The following is a 19,113-nucleotide window of genomic DNA, read 5'->3' as shown; positions in this document are numbered from 1 at the left end:
GAGACAAGAAAGAAAGTGAGAACGCTGAGGCCTCGGGGCCCAGGGTGGCATCCGAGGCTCCGTCTGCCTCTCCTGGGAGTGTCCGGCAGCCCCGCCAGTCTCCTGGGGCTCTCCCCTCCCTCTGCGCCTGCCCAGCCGGGGCGGGGGCCACTCTGATTTCAATGGCTCGCGTCCTTCACAGCAACACTTTGGTTTGAGGAGAGACACAGAAACAAGGAGATGGAGAGAGGGGAGAGGCGATGAGGAGGAGGGAGGAGCAGCCGAGAGAGAGGAGAGAGGGGAGAGGCGATGAGGAGGAGGGAGGGGCAGCCGAGAGAGAAGAGAGAGGGGAGAGGCGATGAGGAGGAGGGAGGGGCAGCCGAGAGAGAGGAGAGAGGGGAGAGGGCAGACCGAAGAGAGCAGAAGGGCTCAAGAGGAGGAAGCAAACCACCCAAAAGTTTGTTAGTTTTCCTTCGTCCATTCCTTTTTGCTTTCTCATTTCTTTTTTCCTGTTTTTTCTTAAAGCTTTTTCAGTTGATTGGGGGGGGGGCGGGGAGCTTGGGGCTCTTCACCCCAGTCCCTGACACCCTTTCTCAGCCCTGCCCACCCGCTTCCATCTGCCCTGGCTGAGGGACAGGCCTGGCCCCAGCCGCCCCCTCCAGCTTTCCCGAAGACGACGTCCATGAGGTATTTGTGAAGAGAAAGAAGCATCCATCCTTCCATCCGCCTTGGGGACCAAAGGCCTGGACCACTGGTGCAGGGGCCTGGCTCCACCTCGCGGCTCCTTCTTATTCGTTGAAGAGTCCTCGTCTTCTTTCCCTTAAATATATATATATCTATAAATTCTTTCTTTTTTCCTAGTTTTAATTTATTGTTTGGTTTTTTTGTGGTTTTTTTTTTTTTGGTTCAAAACTTTGTTGGCCTCCCCAGTAGCAGGAGGGCAACATGGCTCCCAGCAGCGTCTCTCCTCTTCCATCGAGATGTGCCCGGGGCTGGGCAAACATGAGGTCCAGCCAAGACTCGAGGGAGGTCTCATGGGAGTGGTGGTCACCAGAGCGCCCACTCGGATGGGGACCACGGGCCATGGCATTGTCCCTGCCACACCGACCCTGATGGGGACGCCATCTGGAGGAACCCCACCACTGGGGTGCGTGCGTGTGTGCGTGTGGGGTGGAGGGGGCAGGGAGAGGCATCTGCCAGGATCGGAGGGGCACAGGGCGGGAAGAGCAAGGTGAGTTCTCTTTTTGGTTTCTGGTCAAAAATGTCGAAGAACGTGAAGGATCCCACGGATAGGCACTGGAATATGAATTTTTTTTTTTTCTTTAAGGGAAACTGACAGACGAGGATGGAAAAAAAGACAACTTGAATGCCCTCACCTTCTCCTCTCTTGCCTGAAACTTCCTCCTTCCCTTGGACCAGGGATAGTGGGAGGTTCCAGAACAGAGGGTGATGCGTGGGCGGGGTGGGGGGGGTAGGGGGAACATGTGAGAGCTAGAGCTTGGCAAAATGGCCTAGCCCACCCTTCAAAGGGAAAGGGCGGGGGAGGTACAAGGGCTGAAAAGTCATCCCAGGCCTGGCCTTGAACTCTCCCCTGGGTCAGGGAGGGAGGAGGTTAAAGCAAGACCCCCTGCCAGGGCGGGGAGAGCTGGGGGCCGGGAAAGAGGGGGAGACACAGGACAGGGACACATTCTGTTGAGCACGACGCTAAAAATTCTGTACATCCTTTGGATGAAGCTACTGAATATTTGGTGTAAGGTTGTTCAGGCCCTTTCTCTTTCACCTTCTGGAAAAGAATACTTGGTGGGTGGTTCTGAGCCCACCCCCTCCACCACAGGCTGTGCCCTGTCTTGGCTGGCCCAGGGCTGGGGGTACAGGCTGGGAGGCTGGCACATTCTCTTTTTCCTTCTCTGGCCCCCGCCCCCCCCAGGGGGGAGCCCTGGCCCTACAGCCAGGGGTCGTGTAAGGTCCGCCCTGCTGAGGCTGCTCCGCCCCTGGCTGGGTTCTTATTTGGTGTCGTAGCAGTGAGGGTGAGCACACTGAGGTCTGGCTCCAGACTGGTATTTGGTTTGTTTGGTTTGGTGAGGAATTTTTTGTTTGTTTTTTGGTTTTTGTTTTCAATGTTTGTTTGTTTTTCACTTCTGGTTCCTTTGGGGCAGCTGGTTTCTTTGTGATTATTTTTGGTTTTCTTTTTTCTGTTGGTTGATTTCTTTTCTTTCTTTTTTCTTTTTGGTTTGTTGGTTGGTCTTTTGTTTTTAATTTTTTGGTCTTTCCTCCCTTGTCACTCCTGCTCCGAGGACCCTCGGTGCCCCCACCGCCGGCCTCCTCGCCTGCTTCCCAGGCGGGGCACGGAGCCGGGGGGGGGGGGGCTGGGGGGGGTCAGAGGAGTCGGAGGGGAGGCATGGCGGGCCCTCACTCGGGCTTGGACCCTACCTCGGGTCCCCCTGGGCCTCCAGGGGTCTGTGCTGCCGTCTCACTGCAGGTAGAGGAGGACGAGGAGGAGGACGAGGAGGAGGATGAGGAGAGGCCAGGAGACTTGCTGGAGATGGAGGCTGCCACGGCTGCAGCAGCTGCCGAGACCAGGCCCACGCCAGGCGGGGCGCTGAGCAGGGGCAGCCCAGCGTGGTTCAAGAAGAGCGGTGAGGTCACCAGGCCTGGGCTCCCTGGGGCTGCGCCAGCCGCCCCCAGCACCAGGTTCCCGCTGCTGTCAAGGCTGGTAAGGGGCAGGGTTCCACCAGAGGCCAGGGCTGGGAGGGAGAGAGAGAGAGGTTGGGCTGGGCGTGCCTTCCAGCATCCCGCCCGCAGTGCCCTCTGTCCTCCCATCTGACCCATGGACCCCGTCAGCACCCCTCACACCTTCCCCAGAGGTGAGATGGGTATGAAGAGATGAGCGATGCAGTGAGCAAGGGCAGGACGGCATGGCTGGAGCAGCAATGGGGGGGTTCCAGGCCCCGGGGGACGGGGCTGGTGACAATGGGAGTGACCTAAGGCAGCACGCACCTTGGATAGTGGCCAAAGGGTTGTTGCTCATGAGGGCTGGACTCAGCCCGGAGCTCAACCCCACCATTGTGCTTCTGCAAGAGGCAAAGCAGAGGCATTAGCGGGGCAGAGACCCTCCCGCCGGATCGGAGCCGCAGCTCCCCACCCTGGAAGCAGCAGCGACCCTGCTTCTCCCCACAGCCTCCTACCTGCTGTTGCCCACTTACCCCGTGCTGGGGCTCAGGCCCGACAAGCCGATGGCTGAGTGGCTGCCTTGAGGGCTGGGATTTGTGCTGTTGGTGGTGGCCGGGGGTGGGGGGGTGACAGAGGGGATGGAATTGAGGGGGGGCACGGCCCCGCCTCCAGCCCCACCCCCTCCAGCTGTCCGGCTGGGGTGGAGTGTCCCCACAGCTGAGGATAAGGTAGTAACTGCCAGAGAGAGACAAAGAGATGGAGACTTCAGCTTCCACTCGTCCTCCACTGAGGTCGACGCCTACCCAATCCCGCAACCTCTCCTCAGTCAGAACACATTTAGGCCTCTTGCCCTTTTGTCCCACAGCCTCTGCCACAGTGACAGTAATCCCAGCACAAGCGGCAGCCACCCACTGGGCCTCTGCCCTGAGCCCAGAGTGCTTTCACACCCTGCTTATCCAGCCCTGAATCTCACCTCTGGGCCCCCTTGTACAAAGAACCAGGGGTGCCCAGAGGACAGACCCCTATGGCTCCCTCTAGGGGCCAGGAAGGGGGGTGCAGCTGAGGCTGAGAGCGCAGAGCGCAGACTCAGGTCAGACACCTGGGACAACAATCGCCAGCTTTGCAACATTGCAGCTGTGCCCTTGGGTGAGTACCTTCACCTCTCTGGCCTTCAGTTCCCTCATCTGGAAAATGGGGAAAATAACATAATCTATCTTATAAAATGGGTGTGAAGTCAACACTCACTATAAAGAGTTTAGACCTAGTTTAAACTGTTACTACTTTATAAACTTCCACTTACTATTTCTTAACCTGAGGGGGAACAATTTGGCGTTTGTTTTTATATTATTTTTATATATGGTGTTAAACATGCCCTACCCCCAGGAAGGGGGCTTCCCAGGTGGCGCTAGAGGTGAAGAACCCACCTGCCAATGCAGGAGACCTAAGAGACGCCGGTTCGTTCTCTGGGTCGGGAAGATCCCTTGGAGGAGGGCAGGGCAACCCACTCCAGTATTCTTGCCTGGGAAATCCCATGGACAGAGGAACCTGGCGGGCTACAGTCCATGAGGTCACACAGAGTTGGACACGACTGAAGCAACTTAGTACGCACGCGGCCCAGGAAGGAACAAAGGAAGGCTTTGGGTACAAAAGCATGCATATGCGTATGTGCATATACACTTCTGTATGTCTATATTCGTGGATGTAGCTTCTGTATATATGATACATTCACAATCGTTTTACAACTGAGACTCAGAGAGGTAGGGTTGCTCCTGGAGTTCACAGTTTCTAAATGCCAGAATCAGAACCCAGGCACATCACCTTTATCAGCCTCCTGCTTCTCTCCTATGAAACTATGGAGCAGATGAAGCCTGAGCCACTCTGGCAGTTAGCGGTGAGTCTGTCCTCTTCCCCATCCCCCACCTCCAGGCTCCGTCTTGAGGCCCAGAGATGCCCTGAGACACTGTGCCCTTGAGGACCTCAGGCTCGAGCCTGCCCTGCGTTCTCCCAGCACCCTGTCACTGCCCACCGCCCCCTCTGACCTGTTGTGCTCAGACTGCTGGAAGCTTGGGACAATGGGAGGGTCCCGGCGCCCCCTTGCGGTGTGACCTGGGGAGAGAGGAGAGAAGGCACTGTCTTCCGGCAGCTCCCCCGTGCTCCCTGTGGGTCTTGCACCTGTGCCTCCAGGGTGGGGAAAGGGGCTGTGGTTGCAAGGCTGTTTCTCTCTCATGCCAGGGGCTTTCCATCAGCTTTCGCCACATTTGCCCTAGGTGATCCTAGGCCACCGACAGTCATTCCCTGCCTCTCTTCCGATGCTGTCCCACTGCAGGTCTGAAGTATGCGTGTCTCTGCACATGCTCATGGTGGGGTGCGGGTGGTTAGGAGCATAAGGTGTATCTCTGCATCACTGTGTTGAGACGTTATATTGCTTGATTTTGGGGGGACCATTCACCAGTCTCCTTCTTAGCCTCCCTGCCTCCAGTCTCATCCTAATTCCAGAAGCCTCACTGTAAATGTGAGCCAGTCCCTCTCAGGCTCCAAACTCATCCTGGGTGCCTCACTGCCTGTGGTTCAGGATAACGCTCCTTCAGCACTGGACTTGGTATCTGGCCCTTGCCTATCCTCCACCCCTCCCCCACACTCATTCATAAACATTCCAGCTCCAACCACACTAAACTGCACTGGAGTTTGTTGAACTGGGCTCAGCACACTCTGGCTTCTAGGCCTTTGTGCACACAGATCCCTCTGCCTGTCCATCACGTGGCTGGCTCACTCTCTCTTGTCCTCATGACTCAGCTCAGAGGGTCCCTCCTTCCTTCACATCCTCTGGGCCCCTTGCCCCTCTCTGTAGTGTCACACCTTCCACTCTAGGTGGGAGAAAGGGATGTCCTGTGCACAAGCAGGGCTGTACTGACACCCCTGCCAGGGTCTGAGTGGTGGTCAATCTGCGTGAGGGGGGATCTCTACCTTGGGTCGTCCCCGTGTGGCTGCACCTTGGGACAGTTGTGTGTGTGGCCATGCCAGTGTGTGCCGGTGGTGCCTGGATCTCCAGCAGAGCAGTGTGTGCTGTGTGACAGCCTGTCCCCAAGGGTGGCTCTCCCTGCCTCCACCCATTCTGGGAACACTGTGGACAACCAGGCAGGTTGTGCTTCACACGAGGTGCCAGCCAAGGGGTGAGGGTGTGCCAGAGCTTGGAGACCCCCTCCTCCCCACGCGGGGCTCTTGGTACCAGGTGGGGGCTGTAGCTGGCCGGCTTGCCCGGGCTGGGCAGCATGGGGGCCGCGCTGCAGGGGTTGATGCGTTTCTCCTTCTGGCGCCGGTTGCAGAACCAGACGCGGATTACTTCCTTCTCCATGTGCAGCTGCTCTGCGATCAGCAGGATCTCCTCTGAGGTAGGCTTCTGGTTCTGCGGACAGAGGGCTCGTCAGCCCCGGACGCACCCTCCAGCCAGCCCTCGGGGCCGCCGGGGGGTGGGACCTCACCGCTAGAAAACTCTTCTCTAAGGCGAAGCGGACGTTTGTCTCGATGCTGGTCCTCTTCTTGCGTCTCCGTCCGGGGAGCCCGTCGAAACCCAGGCTGGGGCTGCTCAGCTGGTTGGGGCTGGGCAGGCTTGAGTCCACAGACATAGTCTCTGTGTCCGGGAGAAGATGGGGGCGTGAGATGGAGCCTCCCCTGGCCCGCCGACCGTAGAGGAACCCCAGCCCAAGTCCCACCTGCGTCATTGAGCCACTTCTCCAGGAGGGGCTTGAGTTTGCACATGTTCTTGAAGCTCAGGTTGAGGGCCTCGAAGCGGGAAATGGTCGTCTGGCTGAAGTCGTTGCCATAGAGCTTGCCCATGGCCAGGCCCACATCACCCTAGGCCGGTGGGGCGGGGAAGGGACGGCGGTCAGGGCTGGGCACAAGGCTCAGCCCCGCCCACCATCTAACCCCACCCCAACCCCACCCATTAGATGATTCTGCCCCCTTCACCCCGCCCACTAGACTCCTACGCTCCCTGCCCCTCACTCTGCCACCATCTAGCCACGCCCTCTACTCCGCCCACCAGATAACGAGGCCCCACCCCTCCCGCCACCAGAGGGTCCCGCCGCCTGTCCTGGCGGGCAGCCTCAGACCTGTGTGAAACCCAGCTTAATGCGGCGTTGCTTGAAGGTGCGAGCGAACTGCTCCAGCTCCTCCAGATCACTGGGCTCCTCGGGATGGGATGGTGGCTCCAAGCATTTGGGGGGCTGCGGGTGTGAGAGGTGCGGGTCGGGCAGCGTGGGGCGGGTCACGGCCTGGTGGGGCGGGCAGGTGGGTGGGATGTAGGGCCGAGGACCAGGATGGGGCTCAGCCTTGGCTTCTGTCCCCTCCCTCCCTCCCTGCCATCCAGACTCTCCCTGCAGACTCCCCTCCACCCGCCCCAGGTGGCTCCTCCCCACTCATGGCCAATCAAGCTGACCTCTGCTGCCCCACAAGGGCGCTCTCACTGCCCGAAATTCTCTGCACATTCCCTCCTGGCCTGCAGACTCCCATAAGGAGCTGCCATCTCCTTCCACCAAAGGCTCTTTCCACAGGGGTTCACGGTTTTAGCCTCCTTTCAGGCAGGAAATCCAAGGACTGGCTCTGCTATCCAGTTGCTAGGGACTCAGGGAAATTTCTTAATCTTCCTGGGCCTCAGTTTCTCCCTCCGCGGAATGGAAACAATCATGGCTACCCTACCTACCCCACGGGGTTGTTGGGAGAATCAGGTTTAAAATGACTAGGCTGCAAATAAAGTAAAATTTAAAAAAAAAAATAGGGAGGGACACTAGGGAGATTTACAAGGAGGCAGCAGTTCTCTCTGGAATGCTTCATTTCCCTAAAAATGAAACATCTAAACAGGTGATAGGTACAGGGATGCTGGACACACAAGTCCTTGATCCATTATCCAAAAACCTCGGGGCCAGATGTGTTTTAGAATTCAGAAATTTTTCAGGTTTTAGAAAGCCTGCATGGGGCATATATCACAGATAATGTAAACTCTCCTCCGATTAGGGTCGAGGCATTACCCTATATTCAGACATATCAACAGCTGTCAGTTAAGGGGTGAACATCACACAAGAGGGATAAAGAAGTGACACACTGCCTCAATTCAGGTTAAGACAGGTTTTGCAGCCAAATGACTTCCGGTGCCCACATTACAAGATCAGCTTGATTTTCTGAGCATTTTGGATTCTAGTGTTGTAGCCAAGCCCTGTATTAGCATCTAAACTTTTCAGGTTTTCTGAAATAGTTTATATATTTTTTGAAAGGGCTGTTATGAAAAATAGGTAGGAGGGAACTTTGAAATTGTAATTACGAAAGAGTATTATCAAAGCTGGGGGCTTCCCGGGTGGCTCAGTGTCAAAGAATCTGCCTGTGATGCAAAAGACACAGGAGACGCAGGGAGTTCTATTCCTGGGTGGGGAAGATCCCCTGGAAGAGGGCATGGCAATCCACTCCAGTATTCTTGCCTGGAGAACCCATGGACGGAGGAGCCTGGCAGGCTATAGTTCATAGCGTCACACAGAGTCAGACGGCGGAAGCAACTAAGCACGCACGCATGATCAAAGTTTAGAATGCAGGCAGCAAACTAAAAGAAAGGCCATGGGGACGAGACGGCCTGGAGAGCTCACACCATGCGGGAAGGGGCCTGTGCTCGTACCCTCTGAATGCAGATGCAGCCTTCCCATAGCTTCTGCCTTGTCAAAAGAAGCTGGGAATCTGGGAATTTTGTTGACAACTAACTCAATTTTTCAGTGAGTGTGGGCCACCGTTTGCAGTCTCTGGTCTGGAAAGGGGACATGAACCAACAGACGCCTTCCTCAGGGAACTGCCCCCCCACCCTACTTGGAGTGCTGGAGGAGATCTGAAGCATTTGTGATCTAAAGGCTTGTGAACCCCCTGAAATTTTGTTTTGTGCACTTGTGCCTTTTTGGGGCAGTGAGAGGTCAGACTCAAATCTTCCATCAGATTCTCCAAGGAACCCATGTGCCTGCAGGGGTCAAGAGCCACTGGTCTGGCTGACTTCCCTCATTCTGTGGAGGAGCAAACCAACTCAGACAGAGAGAGCAGCTTGCCTAGGGTCCCACAGCAAATCAGTGGCAGAACAGCGCTGGGCCCTGGGGCTCCCGACCCCCATCTTGGCCCCTGTGGCTGCAGGTGTGCCAAATGGGAAGCAGACCCTCACTCCTCCAACTTCACACCTTTCACCCACACCCTGAAGTACTCAGTAGACCGGTTACCTGTGTGGGCAGCCCTGCCCGGGGCTGGGAGGTCAGAAGAGCTCCCTGGGTTTGCTGAGGTAGCTGGAATAGATTTGGCGTTGGTAGCAGGCCTGGGGAGACAAGAGGGACCACACGGGGTGAGGGGGGACAGCGGGAGTCGTGTGGAGGCATTGGGGGAGGCCGTCCAGGGTAGAGGGTCTTACCTGGCTGACTCTGCTGGGCCTGCGGCAGCAGGAACTGAGCAGGTGGCTGGAGGTGGTGGCCTGGCACAAGCACCAGCTGCTGGAGCTGGAGGAGCTGCTGGATGTCCTGGCAGGGAGGAGGGCGGACAGAAAGACAGCCTGAGTCCTGGCCCGCTTCCTCTCTCGGCATCCCCCAAACCCCAAGTGGTGCTCCACAAGGCAGGCTGGCACTAGTCATCAAGGGATGGAGCACGGGTCGCTGGACACACCCCTGAGCTGAGGGCACCAGGGAGGCCTGAGCATCCTACATGTGTCATCACAGAAGAGCTCACTCTCTATTTACCTTTTCTTTCTTGGTGGGATATTTGCCTTGTCTTATATTCCCACAGAACAGATAGAATCACTTAAAAATGTAAATCAGACAGTCTTCCTTCCTTTTAAAACACTCCCAAGGCATATGATATCATGTCTGGAACTAGCTTTAAAATACTCCAGCCCCCAGTGACCAGACTCTTGAGAGTCCCTTGGACTCCAAGGAGATCAAACCAGTCAATTCTAAAGGAAATCAACCCTGAATATTCATTGCAAGGACTGGTGCTGAAGCTGAAGCTTTGGCCACCTGATGCAGAGACTTGACTCATTAGAAAAGACGCTGGGAAAGCTTGAAGGCATGAGAAGGGGGCTCAACAGAGGATGAGATGGTTGAACTGGTTGGATGGCATCACCAACTCAGTAGACGTGAGTTTGAGCAAGCTCCAGGAGACAGAGAAGGACAGGGAAGCCTGGCATGCAGTCCATGGAGTTGCAAAGAGCTGGACACAACTTAGCAACCGAACAAGTAGCTGATTAAATTGGTACAATCACTTAGGAAAACTCTTTGGCATTGTTATGAGTTGAATTGTGTCGTTCCCCTCTTACCCCCCCCAAAAAAAAGATATGTTGGAATCCTAACCTCCCCAGAACCCCAGAGGGTGATGTTATTTGGAAATAGAGTCTTTGCAGATGATCATGTTAATGTGAGGTCATTAGGGTGGGCACTGATCCAATATGACTAGTACCCATATAATCTGGGGAGATTTGCAGACAGAGACAAACATGGATAGAGGAAAGATGACATGAAGAGATGCAGGGAGAAGGTGGTCATCTGCAAGCCAAGCAGAGAGGCCTGGAACAAATCCTTTTCTCCAGCCCTGAGGAGGAACCAACCTTGGCTATGCCTGGATTTTTAAGTTCCATTTGCATGTGTGGCTCAGAGCATATAGCACCTGCCTGCAGTGCAGGAGACCCAGGTTCGATCCCTGGGTCAGGAAGACCCCCTAGAGAAGGGAATGGCACCCAACTCCAGTATTCTTGCCTGTAGAATCTGATGGACAGAGGAGCCTGACAGGCTACAGTCCATGGGATCGCAAAGAGTTGAACACAACTGAGCCACTAACACTTTCACAGACCAAAAGGGATCTTTAGGGGCTTCTAGAGGCCTGGCCATATTCAGTTTCTTGATCTGAGTGCCTGTTAAATGGGTGTGCTCGGTTTGTGAGTCTCATTGAGCTGTATACTTATGATCTGTGTACTTTTCAGTAGTTTTCATTTTATATTTATTATTGTTTTGGCCACACTGTGTGGCTTATGGGATCTCAGCTCCCCAACCAGGGAATGAACCCAGGCTCAAGGAAGTGAAAGCCTGGAATCCTAGCCACTGGGACACCAGAGAACTCCCTGTCCTCTTTTCCTTAAAGGGCCCGGTGGCTCAGCCGTAAAGAATCTGCCTGGAATGTAGGAGACCTGGATTCGATCCCTGGTTCGGGAAGATCTGCTGGAGAAGGAAATGGCAACCTACTCCAGTATTTTGCCTGGGAAATCCCTGGGACAGAGGAACCTGGCGGGCTACAGTCCATGGGCTTGCAAAGAGTTGGACACGACTGAGGGACTAAACACCTCACCCTTAGTAGAGCCTGGAAAGCCCCCGTTTAGTGCCCACTGAATTGAATCCAAAAAGTAAGGCCAGAAATAATCTTAGTAGTAGTATTGTTCTGATTTGGTATAACTCTCAGCTTATTTATTAGAATAAATAAGAATTAAAATATTTACTAACTCCTATCTCTCTGGGAGTGTGACTCTCAGGAGAAATCCCCCTTTATCTCCAGAAGGCTGAAAAAGAGGTCTGCAGATTTCTTTCTGAATCAGCCGGGAGAGGGAAAAGATGGGGAAATGCATCGCAATTTGCGTGGGTCTCACAGTGAGGACTTGCATGAGAACCTAAACCAGTCCCCCACCCACCGTTACTCAGACCACAAACTAGGGGATCAGCCCTGATTTCTCCCTCTCTTATCCATCCAGTCTATCCATAAGTCCTACCAAAATTTTTTTCGTATCTTTTTTTGGCCGAGTGTCACAGCTTGCAGGTTCTTAATTCCCCGACGAGGGATCGAACCCATGACCCCTGCAGTGGAAGCACAAAGTCCTAACCACTAGACTGCCAGCGAAGTCCTCTACCAAAATTTTTTCTACACATTTTTGTGCTTTGAATGCTTCAATATCTGCCAAAATCTACCCTCCTTCCCAGAATTTAAAAAAAAGTGCAACGTAAAATATACAGAACTTCAAAGCAAATCACTTATATTAAAATACAATCATCAAATATATTTTTCACTGTGATAAACAGTAATCAATGGGCTTCTTTGTTAACCCACTAAATAGGAGCAAGCAACAAGCTGAATGACTACTGTAATTTCAAAACAATGATTGAAAATTGTATTTTAAAAGATCTGCAAAACTGTAATAGAATATGGAAATATCTGTTCATTCCATAGGTGGCAAAGTCTAAGCCCTCCCAATACTGTGCTCCGCTGCCTTTATGCATGCCAGAAGGAAATGTTACGTTTTCAGTAAGAGGATAGTGAAAAGTGAGACAAAATTTTTTCCCATCCAAGTTCATGGACTCTCACCCCTGAATTCTATCCACAGACCCCTGTTGCGATGGTCTGTGGAACCCAGTTTCTTGTTCTTAAATATTAATAGAGGGAATTCCCTGGCAATCTGGTGGCCAGCATTCTGCGCTTTCACTGCTGGGGCCTGGGTTCGATCCCTGGTCAGGAGCAAAGAACTTGCAAGCTGCATGGCAGCCAAAACAAACAAAAAAATAAAGCCTCCACAACTTTCCATCAAATTTTTTTTTTTAACTGCCACACAGTTTTTGGGATCTTCGTTTCCTGACCAGGGAGTTCACATGAGGCAACTAAATATCCTGCCTGCTGCAATTAAGACCTGGCACAGCCAAATGAATACATACATACATCCATTCATCCATATGTGGGAAAAAAGAACGAGAGAGATTCTGGGAAGAGCAGTGAGCTGCCGCAAGACCAAGGGTTAGCCAGTAGGGGGCGCCATTTCTCTACAACCTAGCGCCATCTGAACCGGCTCGCCCTGTGAAGCCACTTAGGGGCGTGTTAGAACCGACACAGGCCATGGAAAAGTTAGAGTAAGCGGAGGCATGCCTGCTAGACCCTCGCTGGGATATTAGTGGATCATCTGCTCTGTCCCTAACCTTCGAGAAAAACCAGAACAGAGGGCTAGCACAGCCTATCAAAGCTGAGAAAGAAAGGGCCACATTCTTGCTCATCGCTGTCATCTGATCACTCCCCTGCCCCAGAGCAGGGCGGTATAGGTGATAGACGAATTTTCAGAGAATGCATAGGATAAATCTTAGGACTGAAGGTGTCTGGGTGCCAACTGGCTGGGTTTTGCCACAGGTAGGATTTTGGCCGCAGACTGGGGGCAGAAAGACTGAGACAGGGTGGTTATATGACCTATGGGTGAACTGCAATGTAATCACCCACTGGGCTGGTTCCACCTGGTGGGGAGGAGGCAGCCTTGAGAAGGAACTAGAGGCACCAGGCCGAGCCCAGCAGGTGCAGCGCTTCACTCCACCGCACAGGCCAACTTCCCTGCCCCCCAAGACTGGCCTCCACACACACCGACAGCCACCCCAAGGGGAAGGTGTCAGCACGCACGTCTACACTGGCTTGTCCTCCCTGATAGGGCAAATTACAACCTGTTCTGGACACTGTGCTGCCAGGACATGAAGAGCCTGAAGTGAGGGCCAGGTGTGGAGGACAGGAAGGGATGGGGGCCGGGAGCCGTGTAGAGTACACTGCAGTGACTGTGTGAAAGCCTAGTGGAAGGGGCCACTTGGGGGGCAGGAAGCATCCGTCCTGGGGGCCCCCTGGGTGACACTGCACCCCCACCTGCTCAGAACAATATGGAGGGAGTTCCCACAGTGGGTGGGAAGGTCACCTGGGGGGTGCAAGGGTCCCTTTCATCTGAGAACCGTGGCGATTCGAGTCTTGGATGTTGTGCCTGCTTCCTCCTTTTTTAGGGTGGGGGCACATTTCACAGCTTGTGGGATCTTAGTTCTCCAACCAGGGTTCAAACTCGGGCCCTTGGCAGTGAGAGCACGTAGTCCTAACCACTGGCGTGTGTCCATGCACAGCAGCTCAGTCATGTCCAACTCTGAGACCCCAAGGCTTCTCTGTCCATGGGACTTTCCTGGCAAGAATACTGGAGTGGGTTGCCATTTCCTTCTCCAGGGGATCTTCCCGACCCAGGGATCGAATCTGTATCTCCTACATTGGCAGGAAGATTCTTTTACCTCGAAGCAAGCAGGGAGACCCCTTAACCACTGCACCACCAGCGAATTCCTGAGTGACTTGGGGGTACACCAGCTCTCTCTCTGGGCTGTACTGACTGGGGTAACAATGCAAGGTGTCCTGGAATACCTGGGCTCTGGAGCCAGCCAGACACCTGACTGTCCTTTACACACCTGAGACCACGGGCAGTTCTTTACCCTCTTTAAGCCTCAATTTATTCAAATGACACCTCAATAATTCTTATATGGGGCTGTTAAAGAATTAAATGAGACAAGGCATGTAGAACATTTAGCCTGATCCCTGATTCACTCAAGGGGTTCTCCTTAAACAGCAGTCATTTTTACTGAGTCATTTCTCTTGGGGCCTCAGTTTTTCACATATGTGTACATACATGCTAAGTCGCTTCAGTTGTATCTGACTCTTTTGAGACCGCATGGACTGTAGCCCACCAGGCTCCTCTGTCCATGGGATTCTCCAGGCAAGAATATTGGAGTGGGTTGCCATTTCCTTCTCCAGGGAATCTTCCTGACTCAGGGATCGAACCTGTGTCTCTTACGTCTCCTGCATTGGCAGGTGGGTTCTTTACCACTAGGACCACCTGGATCGCTCTTTCATCTATAAAATGAGAGTAATAATGTCTAACTCTTCACTGGGTTGTTTTGAGGCCTGAGTAATATTATTATCAAAGCATCTCGAAAACCAGAACATACTCCCCCAACACAAGCATTTGCTGGCACTGCACCCTCCCATCACCCGCCTCATGTCACCCCATGGGCTCTCGAGGGCAGGAGCCCCACGGGTCCATCCTCTTCCTGGAAACTGACAACTTTCAGCTCCTGCCCAGACTTTCCACCGAGCTTCAGCCTCTAATATCCATCGGCCTATTTGATGTCTTTACTTTTGGGTGATTAACAGACTCTCTAAACCCTACCATGTCCAAAGTGAAACTCCTGGTTCCTCAGCCCCGCCCTCCAAAACACCCTGTTCCTCCCCTGCCTTCCCCAGCTCAGGAAACCACCTCGCCACCACCCAGTCGCTGAAGCCAGAGTCCCAGGAGTCACCCTTGACCTATAGGATCCGTACAAAAGAGCATGCTGGACCCCACCTCCAACCTCATCACCTTCAGGGATGCCTGCAAGGGCTTCCCACTCGGCTCCTTGCTTCTAGTCCATTCTACCCAGAGCAGCTGAAGGAGCTTTGTAAAGGGTCAGTTGGGGCACATTCCTAACCTGCTTAGCACCCCCTACTGCCTCCCATCATACCCAGCACACCTTCCCAGCTCCTGGATCTTGCCTACGAGATGCTGCAAAAGCCAGTCCTGCCTGCCTCTGCCACGGCCCCTCACCTCCCACTTGTCTCCCACTCACTCTGTTTCACACATTTCACCTTCCTCTGTGTCCTGAACAAGTCAGGCTGGTTTCTGCCTCAGGACCCTTGTACCTGCTGTTGCCCTTTCCCAAGCTCTTCCACTGCCTTCATGCCTGACTCATTCAGGCCTTGGTTCTCAAAGGCCACCTTCTCAGTGAAGCTTTTCCTGACTATCCATTGAAAGTGACTTCCTCCTGCAGTTTGGGGAAGAATGGATATATGTCTATGTATGGCTGAGTCCCTTCACTGTTCACCTGAAACTATCACAACATTGTTAATCGGCTATATCCCAATACAAAATGCTTTCGATGTTAAAATAAATAAATAAGGGTTCGATCCCCGACCCAGTGTGTTGTGCAGCGCTGCAAAAAAAAAAAAAAAGTGGCTTCCTCCCCCTAGGGCAGCACCCTGTTTCATTTTCTTCATTACACTTATGCTAAAACCGTCTTGCTTTGCTGGTTTGTTGACTTGTTTACCATCTGTCTCTCCACTAGAACATAATAACGTCCTCAAGGGCAGCCCCCTGTCTTGCTCCCAGCTGTCCCCTCAGGGCCACGAATGAGAGCCTGGCATACACAGGAGCTCAGTCAGTGTTAGTTGAGTGAATAAATGACCGTGATTCCTCCGGCCGCCTCCACTGAGGGAAACTCTAAAGGTTGGGGTTGCAGGTGGACAGAGGTGGCCTGTCTCTAGCACAGGATCTTCTATGTATACCCCCATCCCCCAGAGGCTGGCCCTGCCACGTGGAGCAGCGACTGGGGCAGCACACCGTGGAACAGAGCACCAGTCAACAGGGAGGAAAAGCACCTACATGCCAACTGCATATAACATCCCATGCTGTTGTTGTTAGTCACCAAGTTGTGTTGGACTCTTTGTGATCCCATGGACTGTAGCCTGCCAGGCTCCTCTGTCCTTGGGATTCTCCAGGCAAGAATACTGGAGTGGGTTGCCATTCCCTTCTCCAGGGGATCTTCCTGACCCGAAGATCGAACCTGCATCGACTCCACTGGCAGACAGGTTCTTTACCATCTGAGCCCAACATTCCATGCTACCTCATGCTAAAATTCCAGGACAGACAAGGCCCAACAGATTCCCAGCCCAGGAGTCCTGGAGTGACCAGCGAGCCTCGGCCTGGCTCCTGGACTCTGGGGCCTGCGGGTATACGGCTGAACACCTCCAGATGGGTGCCTGGGCTCACCTGGCATTCTCCCACCTCTTCTCTAGTGGCAGGACTCATCTCCTCCTGGGGTCTTCCCCTTCTCATTCTCACACCATGTAGTCCAGGCGGGGCTGAGCCCACCTTCTCAGGGGTCAGGAGACAATGACTTGGCAGTGGGTGGGCACGGTGGCTGCAAGGCTAGAAGTGCTGGTATCCACTGTGCCCGTCCCAGAATGAAAAGGAAGACAGACCCCTGGGGCCAGGTCTGATGTTCTAGGCTGGGTCTTTTCAGTGGCCTGAGCCAAATATTCCCCCTCACTCTTTAACTGCCTAGAGCGGGAGCTGTGGCCACGCTGACCGCTCCTCCCTCCTCACCCTTCATTCGTGTCCACCCACCGCCTCCCCAAGCCTGCCTTACTCTCTCACTTTGCACTCGCCCTTTCCGTGCCTGGAACCCCTCCTCCACTCATCCACCTGGCAAACTCCCACTTGTCCCTCCTCGGTGCGGATGCCACTTCCTCCGGGAAGCCTGCCCTGACTCCCTCAGACACCACCGCTTTCCTTTTCCTGTATCCCCACCACTCCCAGCAGGTTTCTCCCGGTCACCTTTCTTCACTAGGTCCTGCCCGCCTAAAAGATCTTCTCAAGCTCTATTTGCTGCGGCCGTAAGATGGAATGGGGCCATCCCCCCAACTCGCTGGGCTCTCCAGAGACAAAATGATGTTTTAGCAGTGAATATAAAGGTTCAATCAATGCCTCTCCTACCCCAGACATTCTGAATGACTCCCCAGGAGAGATGTATTCCCTACCCTTGATTGAAAAGCTGCAGCAAAACATCCCTCACTGATTCAGTAAATATCTGTGAGGCCACCTCGGTAGAAGGCACTGCGCCCAGTGCTGGCCGCACAGAGTGTAAAAATTAGAAGGAGTTCTGTGGTGGCCCAGTGGTTAGGACTCTGCTTTCACCGCCAAGGGCTCAGGTTCAATGCCTGGTCAGGAAACTGGGATTCCACAACAAATGCGGTGCAGCCAAAATCAAAGTTAGTGGTAAAATGGTATTATAATCACCTCTTCATCTGTTCAAGACAGGAAAATGCAAGGAAGGTTCCTGCCAAGCTGACCAACATGACTTTTTGGAAGCTGGCATTACAGGGATAGAAGCTGGACTTTCTCTTTGTACTTTACATACAATTTCAAAGTGCTAGGACTATGAATGCCCTTGACTCTCTTGCCTGCATGTCTGCTAAGTCACTTCAGTTGTGTCCAACTCTGTGGGACCCTATGGACCGTGGCCCACAAGGCTCCTCTGTCCATGGGATTCTCCAGGCAAGAATACTGAAGTGGGTTGCCATACCCTCCTCTATGGGGTCTTGACGACCCAGGGATTGAACCCGCGTCTCTTAGGTCTCCTGCATTGGCAGGCAGGTTCTTTACCGCTAGTGCCACCTGGGAAGCCCTTTAACTTTCTGAGAACTTCTCAAACATTTCTTGGTGGCTTATTGGTGTGTCTGTTTCTCTATGAGACTGGGAGCCCCTCCAGGGACAAGGCTCTGCGTGAGTCATGCCTGCTTCCTGCCAGGGCTTGACACAAGGGAAATATCTGTGAAGTGAGGGCGGGACAGAGCTGAGCAGGCAAGAGAAGTTAAATGGCCCCAGCATGCACAAGACACAGGCTGGGAAGAGAGTCAAGCCAGGGCCGGGCCGGCTGTGACTGCAGCGGGGCAGTGAGCACGGGAGGACGTGGTGCCCACCGCGGCCTGAGCGTAGGCAGCTTGCTTCCCTGCTCCTGGGCTGCCCGGGATAAACATTTATCTGCTGAGGAAGTGAGATCGCGGGGCGATGGAACTCCCAGGAAACCACCTCAGCCTAGCTTGGCACTCGCAGGGGACAGATGAAGATGAGAGCTGGGGGAAGCTGGGGCAGGCAGAGCGAGGGGAGAGGGCTGGGCAGGAGCAGGCCTGGAGAATCAGGGCGCGGGCAGGGCAGCGGGCGGCAGAGGGTCAGCCTGCTGTTCCCGGGGTCTGTGGAGAGCCTGTAGGCACTGGCTGAACAGGAGCGTCTGCTGCTCCTGGGGCTGATGGCCTGGTTGGGTCTGCACTAGGCTGCCCTGTCCCTCTGCCCTCCCTGTAGTCTGTGTTCCTTCAGCAGAGATTTTCGAGGGCCTATTTTCACACAGCCTTTGGTGATCAGAAAGCAGAAAATCAAACCAGCGAGAGAAAGAGAAGTCATGGAAGACTTCCTGGAGGCGCAGACTCCTGAGCTGGGACTTAAAGGAAGAGGAGGAGCTGACCAGATAAATACAGGTGACTTCCAGGTAGAAAGAAGGACAGAGATTGGAGGAGCCTAGTGAGGAGCCCTGAGCCTCAGCACTGCCCAGTAAAGAGAGGTGTGTGCTGTGAGGCAAATTGCAGGGGTCTCTGGTGGCCAGGGAGGGAGGGGAGCCAGAGAGGGGCAGCAGCCCCAGATCATGTGGTTACAGCTCTGGACTTGGGCTGGCAATGCCCCTTGAGCTCACGGTATGACCTGAGGCAGGAGAAGTCACTTCACCTCCCCAGAGCCTCAGGCATGATGAGGGTCTGTGAATTCAAGGTGGTCGCATTAGCACAGTGCCTGGTACCAAGGCCGCATCCAACAGACTACATGGGGCAACAGTGGCGAGCCAGGCATTGGGACGATCTGTTTGGGAAAGTCACTATAGAGCAGCGAGGCCAGATTGCTCTATGTTGCTGAGGAGCCAGACCTCGTGGCAGGAAGCACTAAGAAGGCAGAAATGCGCTTGGTGTTAAGCCCCAAATGAGAGTGCTGGCCAGCAGTGGAGCCGGTCCATCAGAGGCTAACGGCTGCCAAGGGAACAGTCTCGCGGGCGCTGGACAGCTCCCTGGTGC

At 54.0% G+C, this 19,113-nt stretch overlaps 1 protein-coding gene across 22 annotated transcripts in view; it reads right to left on the bottom strand.

Annotated features, from left to right (window-relative positions):
• Nucleotides 1-2,153: 2,153 nt before the first annotated feature.
• The window catches only part of POU2F2 (POU class 2 homeobox 2), a 30,759-nt gene continuing 13,799 nt past the window's right edge, over nt 2,154-19,113 (bottom strand). For 4 of the 22 annotated variants that reach the window (XM_069550868.1, XM_069550875.1, XM_069550870.1 and 1 more), the window contains 10 exons: nt 9,074-9,179; nt 8,889-8,980; nt 6,759-6,920; nt 6,360-6,501; nt 6,129-6,277; nt 5,876-6,052; nt 4,689-4,755; nt 4,074-4,202; nt 3,183-3,384; nt 2,154-2,723 (listed from right to left, as the gene is read on the bottom strand). In XM_069550868.1, the coding sequence (XP_069406969.1) occupies nt 2,684-2,723; nt 3,183-3,384; nt 4,074-4,202; nt 4,689-4,755; nt 5,876-6,052; nt 6,129-6,277; nt 6,360-6,501; nt 6,759-6,920; nt 8,889-8,980; nt 9,074-9,179 (1,266 nt within the window). In that variant the 3' untranslated portion in view covers nt 2,154-2,683. Of the gene's footprint in view, nt 2,724-2,976; nt 3,051-3,182; nt 3,385-4,073; nt 4,203-4,688; nt 4,756-5,875; nt 6,053-6,128; nt 6,278-6,359; nt 6,502-6,758; nt 6,921-8,888; nt 8,981-9,073; nt 9,180-19,113 lie in introns of all 22 variants that reach the window. The other 18 variants (XM_069550885.1, XM_069550872.1, XM_069550874.1 and 15 more) reach the window with 7 other exon arrangements.

This window comes from Ovis canadensis, chromosome 14 (assembly GCF_042477335.2).
Source record: "Ovis canadensis isolate MfBH-ARS-UI-01 breed Bighorn chromosome 14, ARS-UI_OviCan_v2, whole genome shotgun sequence".
NCBI lineage: Eukaryota > Metazoa > Chordata > Mammalia > Artiodactyla > Bovidae > Ovis > Ovis canadensis.
The sequence above is the reverse complement of the archived record's forward strand: the minus strand, read 5'-3'. Positions and strand labels throughout refer to the sequence as shown.